Source organism: Microcebus murinus, chromosome 13, assembly GCF_040939455.1.
Source record: "Microcebus murinus isolate Inina chromosome 13, M.murinus_Inina_mat1.0, whole genome shotgun sequence".
Taxonomy (NCBI): domain Eukaryota; kingdom Metazoa; phylum Chordata; class Mammalia; order Primates; family Cheirogaleidae; genus Microcebus; species Microcebus murinus.
Window position 1 is genome coordinate 74184079 of NC_134116.1, and position 14251 is coordinate 74198329.

The window sequence follows — 14251 nt, forward strand, 5'->3', positions numbered from 1 at the left end:
TTATTTTGACTATTAATTCATGTACTCAACAGACTTTATTTAGTGCCTGCTCTTGGCCAGGCACTGTGCTAGGCTCTGGGATTGAAAGATAAGATAGGGTCCCTGCCTTTAAGGGGTATAGTACAGTGAGACAAGCAGACACAGAACTGGATGATGAGAATTGGGAGTGCAGTAATTAATGTGCAGAATTCTGTGGGATTGCAGAAGAGAGGCACTTCCCATATCCTAGCGGGGATCAAGGAAGGGCATAGATTACATTAATGAAGATTTGTAATTCAGTTGGCTAAATTGTGCATGGGAAAGGGTCTTCAGGTTTTTTCAATTAGATAACTTTGTAATTTGGAGTAAAACAGCCAATAACTCTAAAGTAAAAGATATGTAAATTTGTAACTAAGGATTCATGTGTAAGAAGAAAAAAGTCTAATATCATGAATAAGTGAACATCAAGGTTGCAGGGCTAAGGGTAGAAGTTGTAGGTTTTATTTTAAAATTCTTTCCTTTTTATGTCCTTCCCCACCTATATTATGGAAAATCAAATATAAGAAATGAAGTGCCTGCAAGTGGTGGTTTTTAAACTCTTCTCTCTGACATGGCCTCTGTTACACTTGGGAATAAATAAAGGTACCCTTACTACACTGGAGGAAGATTAGTGCTGTTTGAGGTTAAGATTAAAAAAAATAAAATAAAATAAAAAATAAAACTAGATTTGCAACTACTGCCCTTATATGAAATTAAAATATGAAGAAAAACTCAAGGATAAGTGCACTGAGGTTTTCTAAATTATGGGATTGAAGGGGTCTGGATAACATAATTTTAAGCCTTTAAAAAAAACATTTAATCTCTACAACAACCCTATGGTCCCCTCCATTTTATAGCTGAGAGAATTGAAGCACAAAGAGGTTTAAAAACTTCCCCAAGATCATAGTGCTAGTAAGTAGCAGAGCTGGGATTTGAACCCAAGTCTGTTTAATTCCAGTGCTTATTACTCACCATACCATTCTGCCAAAATAAAAACCTCGGGTGAGTCCATTGCTTGCATGTTGTCCTATGGCCATAAACACACCCTGGCAGGAGTAAGCTGGTATAGACAACTGGTAAAGTGTGTGGCTGGGTCAGTACAAATTCAATGCTGCTCCTGGAAAATATTAATAGCCATATTCAAGTAAGAGATTTTCATATCATGGATGCTATTGAAAGTATCTTAATCATTCTTGTGACTATTTTGTAATATAAGGCATTGTGAAGACAAAACAATACTGAAATAAATATCTAGATTTAAATAACTTATAAAATTTGAATGATTACCAGTGGGAAGTAGAGAAAAGTAAATATGTGTGAAAATAACAATATAAAAATTAATTTTAGATATATTCTTTGAAAACACTGTGTGTACATTATACAAGTTTATATGTTCTTTAATATTATATAGCCTTTTCCACATGCATGTGGTATATTGTCCATTCACCACTATAATCCCTGTGACCAATAGTATATTTTTTAGAAAAAGGAATAAACATTAAAACAGGAAAGATTATCTAAGCCTATTCTCAAATAGTTTAATAAATTTGAGTAAATAAATTGGGTTATGGTTGCTTAGGAGCCATATAAAAAATCAAATTAACACACTATAGGTGATTTGTTTTAACTTTGATCTAATTAAATTTGGAGAAATTGGTTGTTGGATTTAGAAGTGTATAAAATACCATTAGAAAGTATGGGGGGGAGGGGAAGTCTGTTATAAAGAATATGGGTGTGGTCTGCTCAGGCTAAAAGGAATAGATAGTAGTTTCATAAAGGACTGATACAACTGTAAGGTCTTCAGAACTAACCATTACAGACAGCACATTTTCTCCACAGACATAAGTATGTCTATTAATACCAGCCAGCTTGGTGAGTTAGAGAAACCACAGCCTGTGGATTTGGGCATATGCACTCTCTGCCTGCATCTAATCCTTCGGGTAACAATATACCTACAACTCCTGTAATCCTAGAGCAGTTACATGGATGCACTAAGTGGTGTGATGGGAAGGAAAGATAGCATCACAAGGATTCGTTTGATTATAACAGTAATCCACACCAAGTCAAATAAAATAGCCAAACAGTTTAAAATGTGGCCTCTAATGAATTTGTTAATTCTAGCAGGCCCTCACAAACATTTCCTGCCAGAGTACCCCATATCAAAACGAAGTGGCTGTGCTTTAATTACACGGAATAATTATTTGATTTCCAGGAAGTTAAGACAGGGCTTTGTATTTAAATAAAAAGTTCTAGACATGCTGTGAAACTCGATCAAACCCAGAAAAAGGGTGAAACTGAATGCCTGCTCAGTGAGTCAAGATTTCAGCTGTTCAGCAAGCCTGACGTGAGGGCTTATGAGCCCAGAAAAGGGGCATTTTAAACCCGGCTGGCTGGATCGTGTCACTTTCTTATAGAAGCCCTGCGTTTCCAGAGACCTAAAGCATAAAGCAACCAGAGGCTGTCGAGGGGCTCGAGACTCGGCGGCTTCCGCCCCTCTGCACTAGCAGAGACCCCAATTTTTAGCGGACATTCTCTCATAGCGTCGCCCTCACTTTTGAAGGACCATTAAAAGCCTGGGGCCTCTTATCTCAACGGCTTTGGGCGTGAGTGTGGGGCAAGAAGGGGGGGGCGAGGCCTGTGGGTGTCTCTTTTGCCTGAGGAGTTGGAGGCACTTGTGGAAAAGTCAGGCCCTTTTCGCTCCGGCGGCCGCTCCGGTGTGGGGCTGGCTTGGGTTAGACACATGCACACATACACCATAGAGCTCTGCTTTCCCGTAGCAGCTGCTGCCTCTGCCTCTGCCTCTCCCGCCTCAGCCTCTTTGCCCGGCATACACACACATTCGGATTTACGCGCTGTTTCAATCCTTGATGACGTGTCCCCGGAGACAGCCAATAGCAAACGGGCTCTGGTCAGGACAATGGGAGGTATCGGGCCAATGAGCGAGCCCCGTGAGTTGGCGGTAGCCAATAGGAGCCGCGCTGGCTGGAGAGTAATGTTACAGAGCGGAGAGAGTGAGGAGGCTGCGTCTGGCTCCCGCTCTCACAGCCATTGCAGTACATTGAGCTCCATAGAGACAGCGCCGGGGCAAGTGAGAGCCGGACGGGCACTGGGCGACTCTGTGCCTCGCTGAGGGTGAGTCTGGGGCAGCGCCGCGGCGGGGAAAGCGCCTCCGGCAGCTCCCCAGCCCGCGCGGCGGCCGGATCCCCGCGGCCGGGAGCCGGCGGGTCAGGATCCACACAAAGGCAAATGAGGGGGGACCGTGGGGGGAACTGCGCACGGAGCGAGCCTCTGCTCGGGCGCCGGGGACGCTGCCCCGCGCCGGAGCCCCGGCCCACAGGCTGCCTGAGGCGCCGGGAACCCCGAGCCCCGCGAGTTTCCACCCGCGGCGCCGTCCGCGCTGACTGGCGCAAAAAAAAAATTTTTTTTTAATTAAAAAATTTTTAACGTGTTTTCGGCCCCCGGGCCGGGCGTTCGGGCGGGCGGCGTGCGCGGAGCGCGGCCGGGGCGGCGGCGGGAGGGCAGCGGCGGCGCTTCCCCGGGCTGCATTGGCCGCCGCCGCAGCGAGCCGGGCGCCGGCGGGGAGCGCGGCCGGGCGGGCGGGCGGCGGGCGAGGGCGGCGCGGCGGCCCGGGGGCGGCGGTGCGGGCCCGGCCGGCCTCGGCCCGGGCGCGGCGGCGGCGGCGGCCCGGCGGCGGGGGGAGCGGCGCCGCTGCGCTCGCTGGAACATGGCTGACTCGGGCCCGGCGCTGCTGGCTGGAGAGAAAACAAGGCGGGCGGGCGGGCGGGGGAGCTGGGCGCAGCAGTTCCGAGGCAACTTTTTTTTTCCTCTCTCTTTTCACAGCCCCGCGTTCTCCGTGCGGGGGCGGCGGGGCGCGCGGGCCCGCGCGGAGGGAGACGGGGAGCGGCGGGCGGGTGGGCCCTCGCGGCGCCCCCACCCCGCGGCCGGAGGGGGAGGGGAGCGAGGGAGGGCCGCGCGCCCCCCGCCCCTCCCCCGGCCGTAATGGCCGAGTGTGTGCGCCAGAGCGCGGCGCGCACCCCGCCCGCCGCCGCCTCGCTCGCACTCACACACTCACACACACACACACACAAAGGGAAGGAGCCATATTCTCGCTCGCGCTCGCCCTCGCGGCGGCGGCGGCGGCGCAGGCGGGGAAGACGCGCAGCGGCCATTCCGTGCGCGCCGGCCCCGGCGGCCGCGGGCGGAGCCAGCCCCCATTTCGAGCGGGGCTTCTCCCTGCGCCGAGCCTGACAAAATGGGGGCGGCGGCGGCGCGGGCCTGCCGGGCGCACGTGGCGGCCTCCGGCCTGGGAGCCCGGCCGCGAACCCTCGCCCCGGCGCGCGGCCGCGGGCGAAGTTCTGGGGGCGGGGGCCCGCCCCGCGCGGGAGTCACCCCAACTTTCACCGGCCCGAAAAATACTCCCCTAGTGGGAGGGAGGGGGCCACCGAGCCACGGGCAGGAGTGGCTTTTGTCCCTCATCCTTGTTTACTCGGAGAAACTTCAGACCGGACGTGTTTAGTCAGAACAGAAATACATCTCTGGGCCAAACCGATAGGAAGCTGCCTCGCGGTGGCACCGCCACCCCCCAGCCCGGTTCCGAGCGCTGGAGCTTGCTGCTCTCTCCTCGCAGCAAAGTTTTATGCAAAGGGGGTATTTTAAAAGTAATTGGGAAAACTTTAGATGCACGGTGATTTATTTTTTTAAGGTTTCATAATTTGGAAGGGTCTGCTCACTTAAGCTCTTCCCTGTTCTCTATCTAGCAAAGATCCACGAATTGGCAGCACGTTTTCTGACCTTTGGTTTTCTTGGTTAAAAATGGTTTTCTGGATTTAAAAAATTGTTTAAATGACTAGTTAGATACTTAGAACAGACACAGGCAGATATGGAATGCTGTTTAAGTATATACCCTTGTTTTTATACTTTTTGAGATCACGTTGAAGGACCGTTTTTTTTTGCTTGGCATAGCCCCTTCTAGGAATTGGCTGTCACTGCCATGTTGTCTGGTTTTTATGGAGGTTAATGTCACTCTTAAATAACCAGTACTTTAGTTTTCATTCAGTTCCTAACAAAGTACTTTAAGCTTAAGCTCTCACCTCTTAAATGTCATAGTTTTATTGCTAACATCAAACATTTATTTTTTAGAAAAATAACTAAACATGGGCAAAGGAGATCCTAAGAAGCCGAGAGGCAAAATGTCATCATATGCATTCTTTGTGCAAACTTGCCGGGAGGAGCACAAGAAGAAGCACCCAGATGCTTCAGTCAACTTCTCAGAGTTTTCTAAGAAGTGCTCAGAGAGGTGGAAGGTAAGAAGGCTTAAGATGTACTAACAAGATGATTAAAAAACAGTTATGATTTCCTAATGGGGGGGTTTAAAAGCCTAGCTGGTGTTCTTACAATGTGAGGCTATTGAATAGCAAAGGACATGGTTTTACTCGTTTTGTGTTTTTGAGAGTGATGTATTAAAATTTTTATAACCTAAGTTTGCAAGTAATTCTTTTGTAGACCATGTCTGCTAAAGAGAAAGGAAAGTTTGAAGATATGGCAAAGGCGGACAAGGCCCGTTATGAAAGAGAAATGAAAACCTATATCCCTCCTAAAGGGGAAACAAAAAAGAAGTTCAAGGATCCCAATGCACCCAAGAGGCCTCCGTGAGTATCTTGCCTATATTTATTTTCCAGGCATGTTTTACAGTAGAATCTGATAGAAATTTAGCAAGCCACCTGTGAGTTGAGTGCAAAGTTTCTTAGCTAATATTTCACATTGGTATATTTAAATATAAGTTCCTGTTGGATGAGAGTGTTAGAACATTTGGATTAGACACTTGGCCTCCTTTGCCTAGTATATCTTGTAATATTTGTAGACTGTTCTTCTGGAGCTCAGAAGAACATTTAACTCTTACAAGTTAAATAATTGTAACTTAAGCTTTGGTTGTGAAGGATATTTAGCTTATTATATTATATATTTACCCTGTCCAATGCACAAGAGAATTTTATCAGGCTGTTAATTGGAAGCTGTTAATAGGCAGCTTTTATATAGTAGTATAGTGTATATTTGATGACAGTATTTGTTTTGTGATCTACTAATTTTAGAATCCTAAAATTAAATTTCTCCTTTTATAGTTCGGCCTTTTTCTTGTTCTGTTCTGAGTATCGCCCTAAAATCAAAGGAGAACATCCTGGCCTTTCCATTGGTGATGTTGCAAAGAAACTGGGAGAGATGTGGAATAACACTGCTGCAGATGATAAGCAGCCTTATGAAAAGAAGGCTGCAAAGCTGAAGGAAAAGTATGAAAAGGTAAGTGATGGAAGGAGGAGGTATGCCAGATGTTGAATGATGGTAGTTGTTGTCTCATCTTAATTTCCTGTTTTGAGTTTGAGGTGTAATAGTTTCTAGTGTGTAACTGCTACATTAAGTATGATGTTGACCAAGTCATCAATAATATGGAGGACCAAATAAATTGTTACATGATTAGACTTAGACAAAGACTATACATTTAAATTGATGTTATTATTTCATAGTATGTCCAAATTGGTGAAAGTTTTGGTGGGTACTCTAGTCAAAAATAATCATTTGTAAATGGTCAGACATATAATTTAAAAATTAGGCTGGATAAAGTAATATAGGCTATATTTTTCATAATCATACCCTGAAACATTTATGTATCTTCAGGTACCCCCCAAAAATTACACCATCACTAAGTTAAATTTCAAGTCTGCCTATCTGTACAGTAAATAAGATGAAGGAAATCTATAACTCATAATTAAAATTAAAATATTAAGTTCCTAATTTTTAGCTTCTTTAGTCATTCTGAAAAATATGTATTTGTAGATGTTTAACCTATTTGCATGCTTACTGGCAAGTTACTTTTTTTTTTTTTTTAAGAGGAAATGTTCTCTGGATTGGGGTCTGACAATATAAACCTGTAGAATGCTTTTTTGCATTCAGAAGGTGGCAGTGTCTACCCTTTAATCAAAGTCTCTACATTCTAGTTTTAATAAACTAGAGTTAGGATGTTGTACATAATTGCACCTCAATGAGGCATAACTTTTGCAAATACTAGACCATGCCATTTAATGAGTTATAGATTGCTATAATTATAATGATCCCCATAGTATTTTAATGTGCATAACTTGACGTTCTGGTTATTTCTGGAGTTGAGTGGGTCTACATGTGTCTGATAATTTTAGTGTGACTTGTTTCTTTCTCATAGTTTTGCCATGTTCTATTTCTCCCCTTACTTAACAATTTTTTCGTTTCCTACTGTTTTATCTTGCCTTTATTTTGGAAGGATATTGCTGCATACCGAGCTAAAGGAAAGCCTGATGCAGCAAAAAAGGGAGTCGTCAAGGCTGAAAAAAGCAAGAAAAAGAAGGAAGAGGAGGAAGATGAGGAAGATGAAGAGGATGAAGAGGAGGAGGAAGATGAAGAAGATGAAGATGAAGAAGAAGATGATGATGATGAATAAGTTGGTTCTAGCGCAGTTTTTTTTTTCTTGTCTATAAAGCATTTAACCCCCCTGTACACAACTCACTCCTTTTAAAGAAAAAAATTGAAATGTAAGGCTGTGTAAGATTTGTTTTTAAACTGTACAGTGTCTTTTTTTGTATAGTTAACACACTACCGAATGTGTCTTTAGCTAGCCCTGTCCTGGTGGTATTTTCAATAGCCACTAACCTTGCCTGGTACAGTATGGGGGTTGTAAATTGGCATGGAAATTTAAAGCAGGTTCTTGTTGGTGCACAGCACAAATTAGTTATATATGGGGATGGTAGTTTTTTCATCTTCAGTTGTCTCTGATGCAGCTTATACGAAATAATTGTTGTTCTGTTAACTGAATACCACTCTGTAATTGCAAAAAAAAAGTTGCAGCTGTTTTGTTGACATTCTGAATGCTTCTAAGTAAATACAATTTTTTTTATTAGTATTGTTGTCCTTTTCATAGGTCTGAAATATTTCTTCTTGAGGGGAAGCTAGTCTTTTGCTTTTGCCCATTATGGATCACATGAGTTATTACAGTGTTTATCTTTTCATATAGTTAGCTGATAAAAAGCTTTTGTCTGCACACCCTGCATATCATGATGGGGGTAATAAAAATTAAATTGAGACAGTTTTCATCTATAACTTAAACTCCAAAGTTGATAAATTTCACATAGCCCACTTATATTTACAAAGTGAAGAGTAACCAGTCTACTCACAGCATGGCATTATTAGAATCAAAACATTTTGAGAGTCTGTCCTTGAAGGACTAATAGAAAAGTATGTTCTAATCTTTACATGAGGACTCTATTCTTTAACTCCCATTACCATGTAATGGCAGTTATATGTTGCAGTTCCCACATTAAAGAAGACCTGAGAATGTATCCCCAAAAGCGTGAGCTTAAAATACAAGACTGCCATATTACATTTTTTGTTGATGTTATTCCCAGTGAAGACTAAGTGCTGGCCATAAATGTCTTTTCCCATTTATCTAAATATGGACTGCTCAGGAAACTTAAGGTTCTCCGTTAAGAGTATCTTTAATTAATTGGGCCAGCCTTTAAAATGATACCACATTTTAAAATTGGGTTTTCCTGTATTATGGCTTGCCATTTTACAAATCAAATTGATGAGGAAAGGTGAAACTTAAACTTTGCATTTCAATACAAATTATTGAATTTATTTGAATTTAATTTTTCTTTACAAAACCCAAACTGATTTGTTGAAGTTATGTTTATCTGCTTAGCAGTTTAGGGAACAATTTGGCAATTTTGAGGTTTTTTGAGATTATCCTTCTCTTAAAAGTGCCAGTATTTTAAAATAGCGTTCTTGTAATTTTACACGCTTTTGTGATGGAGTGCTGTTTTGTTATATAATTTTGACTTGGATTCTTTCCATTTGCATTTGTTTATGTAATTTTAGGAGGAATACTGAACATCTGAGTTCTGGATGATACTAATAAACTAATAATTGCAGAGGTTTTAAATATTAGTTAAATGGCTTTCACTTAAGAATTTAAGATTTTTGTTATATATTTTAATCTTGTTTCCAATAATACCTCTTAGCAACACCTTTTAAATATAAGGACTGGCAAAGTTTTTCCTTTTAAAAATACTCACTTTATGCTTATAAATAGGTTAATGGGCTGATAAAAACAGGTTTTGTCAAACATTCTAAGTACTCTCAGTGGATGCTATATATATAAATGAGGAAAAACTAATTTTATTCTCAGAATGATTAAACAAGATTTTTTAAAGTAAGGCACGTGTAAGTGAAAAGCAGGGTTAGTGATGGAAAGGCTGTAATTGTTTCAACATTTATCAAATTTTTAGTCAAAGGGAACAAATGACTCATTTAATCTGATTTAGATGGAAGTTTCTATAGCTATAGAATCAACATTAGTAAGTCTGATCTATTTAAAAATGAATTCTGGCAAGGAAACTTAACTTTAGTAGGTGTGTCATGACAACTACCATTTTTGAGATGTTGAAAATGAGAAAGATTTTTTAGGTTACTTTTTAACTGACCTCAGATCTTAACAGGAAAAAATGGACAAAAATTCTCTTCAACCTGAAAATTAATAGTTTAGTGTTCCAACAGTATTCCTGGGAAGTTAGATGTCTAAAACTCAAGTTTGTGGAGGTGAGAGGCAATTATAAGACTTAGATGATTCAGTGTAAAATCTGTTAAAACTGGAGATAGGTTTTTCAGAATGTGTAGGAACTATTTTAATTCTGAGGTAGTTAATGGTGCTGTGGGATTTAAAGATTTTCATAACATCAAGAACAGATTAAATAGCATATAATTTAGTATTTTAAATCAGTATATTACATTCTGATTAAAATTTCTCTAAATCCAATTTCCTAACTTGCTGTGTAAAGGTTGAGAGTTGTTGCTGGTTAACTGCTATAATTCTGGTGCTCTCCCATCAAGGTGTTGATAATTTGTCATACTTGCTTTCTTACAGCGATAGCTGAAAAGTCTTGTATGTGTCCTGTGTACTGCAGGGTTTAGGGATTAAGTAAGTGATAAAGATAGGAAAAGTGCCCAGGTGACACAAAGTAGCCATTCAACAGATTATTTCCTTCACTGCCTTGAGAATCTAACATGCTGAGACATGATGGTAGTATCTAGCTATATTGAAAACTGCACAGGAAAGACGAAATAGTGATTTTTGAATAAACACGGCTACTACCTTGCTTGACCACATGTCTATAATGAAAGTTCAAATTTAGGTCTGGTTGGTATAACACAACCACCTGTAAGAACTTGAAATAGCTTTCAGTACCAGTCAGGCATTTTTGCATATGATAGTATCTGCAAATTTGCACAAATCAAACTTATGTCGGAATTAACTTGGCTTAGATGTGAACCATTGGCTATTTGGCTGTTTTATTAATAAGGGATTGCGATAATAGTCACTTAAATTTATTTTTTATATTTGTGCTTTATGTCACTTTCAAGTGACCCCTGAAATGCCTTTTTTTTTTTTTTTTTTTTAAGAGAAGGTCTCACTTTTGCCCAGGCTGGAGAGTAGTTGGCACAATCATAGCTTACTGCAGCCTTCAACTCCTGGGCTCAAGTAACCCACTTCAGCCTCCTCTGAGTAGCTGGGACTACAGATATGTGCCACTATGCACAGCTAATTTTTAATTTTTTGTAGAGATGGGGTCTTGCTATGTTGCCTAGGCTGGTCTCAATCACTTGGCCTCTAGTGATTCTGCCTTGGCCTCCCAAAGTGCTGGGGTTACAGGCATGATAGGATGCCTTTTAGGCTGGGCATGGTGGCTCACCTGTAATCCTGGCCCTCTAGGAGGCTGAGGTAGGAGGATTGTTTGAGCTCAGGAGTTCCAGACCAGCCTGAGCAAGAGCAAGACCCCATCTCTACTAAAAAAAAACCAGAAATTAGCCAGACAACTAAAAGTATATAGAAAAAAAATTTGCCAGACATGATAGCATATGCCTTTAGTCCCAGCTGCGCAGGAGGCTGAGGCGGTAGGATTGCTTGAGCCCAGGGGTTTGAGGTTGCTGTAAGCTAGGCTGGGTAACAGAGACTCTCTCTCTCTCTCAAAACATAAAATGCCTTTTAAAACTAGATAAAAGCCAGAAAATGGTTTGGATAGCTATCCCGCAAAAGTTGGAAGGGATGGTTCATTTTCTTTTCCCCTTCTAAGAGCAAAGCAGTGCTGACACTGGCCACAACTTGGGAAATTCTCTGGGTCTCAGCCAAGTTGCTCCCTGGAGTAATGAGGCAAAATGATGCTGTTATAGGATTGCTGCTATTTCACGATAAGTCATGGCATGGGATCATATCACAGAACGTGGAATGACACATAACATACCACACTCCAGAATATAATGCTCATCTTCCAATGAGTATCAGTCCAAAATAGATCCTATCTACCAGGAGAAAATGTAAGTAATCACTTTTGCCTCTAGGCCTGCCCACTAGTTTGGACCCGGCATCCTCAAACTACAGCCTGCGGGCCACCTAGCACATTTATCCCGCCCTCCAGGTGTTTTTGCTGCAGCTGCCTGTCCTGCTTAGTAGCCCATGAAATACTCATTTTTAAAAGATGAAAAATTAAAATACTGAAATTCTATTTGTCCAGAGCTACCCAAACACAACTGGGAACACAGACGGAATTGCAACTGAAAGACCCTGAGTATAGCTATTGCTTATTTAAACTGCTAACCTATTTTTCTAAAAAGTTACCCCAGGCCAGGCGCGGTGGCTCACGCCTGTAATCCTAACACTCTGGGAGGCTGAGGCGGGAAGATCGCTCAAGGTCAGGAGTTCGAAACCAGCCTGAGCAAGAGCGAGACCCCGTTTCTACTATAAATAGAAAGAAATTAATTGGCCAACTAATATATAGAGAAAAAATTAGCCAGGCATACTGGCGCATGCCTGTAGTCCCAGCTCCTTGGGAGGCTGAGGCAGCAGGATTGCTTGAGCCCAGGAGTTTGAGGTTGCTGTGAGCTAGGCTGATGCCATGGCACTCACTCTAGCCTGGGCAACAAAGCAAAACTGTCTCAAAAAAATAAAAATAAAAAGTTACTGCAATGACTAAGTTTATCCATTGCGTGAAAATGAGGAGGTTCCTTCCCATTTTGGCATGGAAGTATCTGGTAGTTTTCATTATTGGTGTTTTATCTGGGCAGACAGTGTGTCAATCTTATAGAAGCTGCAGTCAATAGTTTTGGAAAACCAAGTTTGGCTATAAGGTATAGCAAAAGAATGAGAAATTAAAGGATCATGTGGGCCAGATTCTAGGGCTTAGGAGATAGGTTACAGTATTGGAATGGACACTGAGGATTTGCCTTAAATGGAACAAAGTTCACCACTGCTTCACCTCCTTGCTGGAGGTGGTACTTTAAGGGTAAAGGACATATTCCAAATGGGTTCATAAACACAGTTTTGTTTATAGGCTGAAAGAGGAATTAAGCTTGGTTCCCTAGAGTTACATAGAATCTCTAATTACAGGCTTTACCATATTTTTGTTTATTGAGTTTCAATTAAAGATCATCTTACAAAGTGTGCAGAACATAACCAGGTAAGAGAATAAAAAGTCTTATAAAATAAGTATCTGTTGGGTGTGAGAGAGTACTAAAGATAAAGAAAAACACGACCCTCAATTGCCAGACCCTCAGGTGCCAGTGTAATGCCCGGGATGGTATGAAGAATAAGGAGGCTATTCAGAGCAAAGACATTGCAACTTGCCCACCCCTACCACCTCCTGAATTTGAAGGAAGCCCAGGTCCTGCTCTGCCTTAGGGAATCAGCCTGACTGGAGAGCCTCTTTTCAGAGGAGGGCAAGAGTTGTCACTGCTTTGGGAGCCATCAACAGAATAAGGCATAGCACCAATGCAGCAGAATCATAGCCTGTTAGAGGCCAGGGGGCTCTAAGAGTTATTGCAGTCTCATCTGAGCATTTTTTTATAGTAGTGGACAGAGGTAATAGAGACTCAGAGGCTTGCTCAAGGACAAATAGCACTATCAAAACAATCCAGTAGTACCTGGCTCACAGTAAGTGCAGCGAGCTCCTTCCCCTTCCCTTAAGGACAGCATCAAAGAGGCTGGAAGCCTTCTTCCCTGCCACTCACCTCCGTGGTTGGATTCTCCTGCCATGGCTACAATTGTTCATATGCTAGTGCAGCCAGCGCACCCTGCCAGCTCTGAGAGAGATTCGATTCACTTGGACTTAGAACACTTCCAAACCAAACCAAACCAAAATACTTCCAGTCATGATAGAAAGTTATAAAATACCTGATTCTAAAGGGCTGGTGGTCATCAGAAGAATGGGTGCTGCTTAAAACTGTAGCATGGCTTTCCAGAAGTGGAAGGATGGCAATACACTCCACACAGCAATAACTTTTGAAAAACTGGTTGCCCTTATTATGAATGAAATTTACATTCCTTGAAACAAAATAAATAAGCAGGAAAAAAAAAACTACAATTCTACCAATCAGAAAGACTATTAACATATTGTATACCCTTCCAGTTTATATATATATAACATGTATTATTGTATATAAGTTTTTAAAATCGAGACATGGCATGAAATTAACCATTTTAAAGGGAACAATTGAGTAACACTTAGTACATTCACAGTGTTCTGCGACCACCACCTCTATCTAGTTCCAAAACCTTTTCATCATCCCAAAAGGAAACTTCATATCCATTAAGTCTTCTCTCCTACCTAGCCCTTGGCAACCACCAATCTCATGGTCTCTATAGATTTATTTATTCTGGTATTTCATATAAATGGAATCACACAATATGTGACTGACCATTTATGCCTAGCTTCTTTATTTTTATTTTTTTTTTTTTTTTGCATCTAGAAGTAGGTGGCATAGCTTCTTTAACTTAGCATAATATTTTCACAGTTCATCCACAATTAGCATAGTATCAGTACTTCATTCCTTTTTAAGCCTGAATAATATTCCATTTTATTTATATACTATAATTCCTTTATCCGTTTATCCATTGATAAACTCTTGGGCTGTTTCCACCTTTTGGCTATTGTGAGTAGTGCTGCTATGAACATACATGCACATACTTTCAATTTTGGGGGTATATACCTAGGAGTGGAATGGCTGTATGTTTAACATTTTGAGGAACAGCCAAAGTGTTTTCCATAGCAGCTGCACCACTTAACATTCCCAACCAACAATGCATGAGGGTTCCAATTTCTCCACAACTTGCCAACACATTTTCCTATTTTTTAAAAATTATTATTATTATATCCATCCTAGT

General features: G+C 41.7%; 1 protein-coding gene across 4 annotated transcripts; it reads left to right on the forward strand.

The window, feature by feature from the left end:
* The first annotated feature begins 2993 nt into the window (after positions 1 to 2993).
* HMGB1 (high mobility group box 1) lies at positions 2994 to 11057 on the forward strand. Of its 4 annotated transcripts, none has more exons than XM_012746526.3 (5): positions 2994 to 3150; positions 5158 to 5321; positions 5521 to 5666; positions 6138 to 6312; positions 7307 to 11057. In XM_012746526.3, the coding sequence occupies exons 2-5, from the start codon at positions 5172 to 5174 to the stop codon at positions 7481 to 7483; spliced, it is 648 nt and encodes a 215-aa protein (XP_012601980.2). In that variant the 5' UTR covers positions 2994 to 3150; positions 5158 to 5171; the 3' UTR covers positions 7484 to 11057. The 4 variants fall into 4 exon arrangements, with proteins under 4 accessions (XP_012601980.2, XP_075865635.1, XP_075865636.1 ...); XM_076009520.1 differs by lacking the exon at positions 2994 to 3150 and adding an exon at positions 4523 to 4676; XM_076009521.1 differs by lacking the exon at positions 2994 to 3150 and adding an exon at positions 4523 to 4665.
* Positions 11058 to 14251: the final 3194 nt, after the last annotated feature.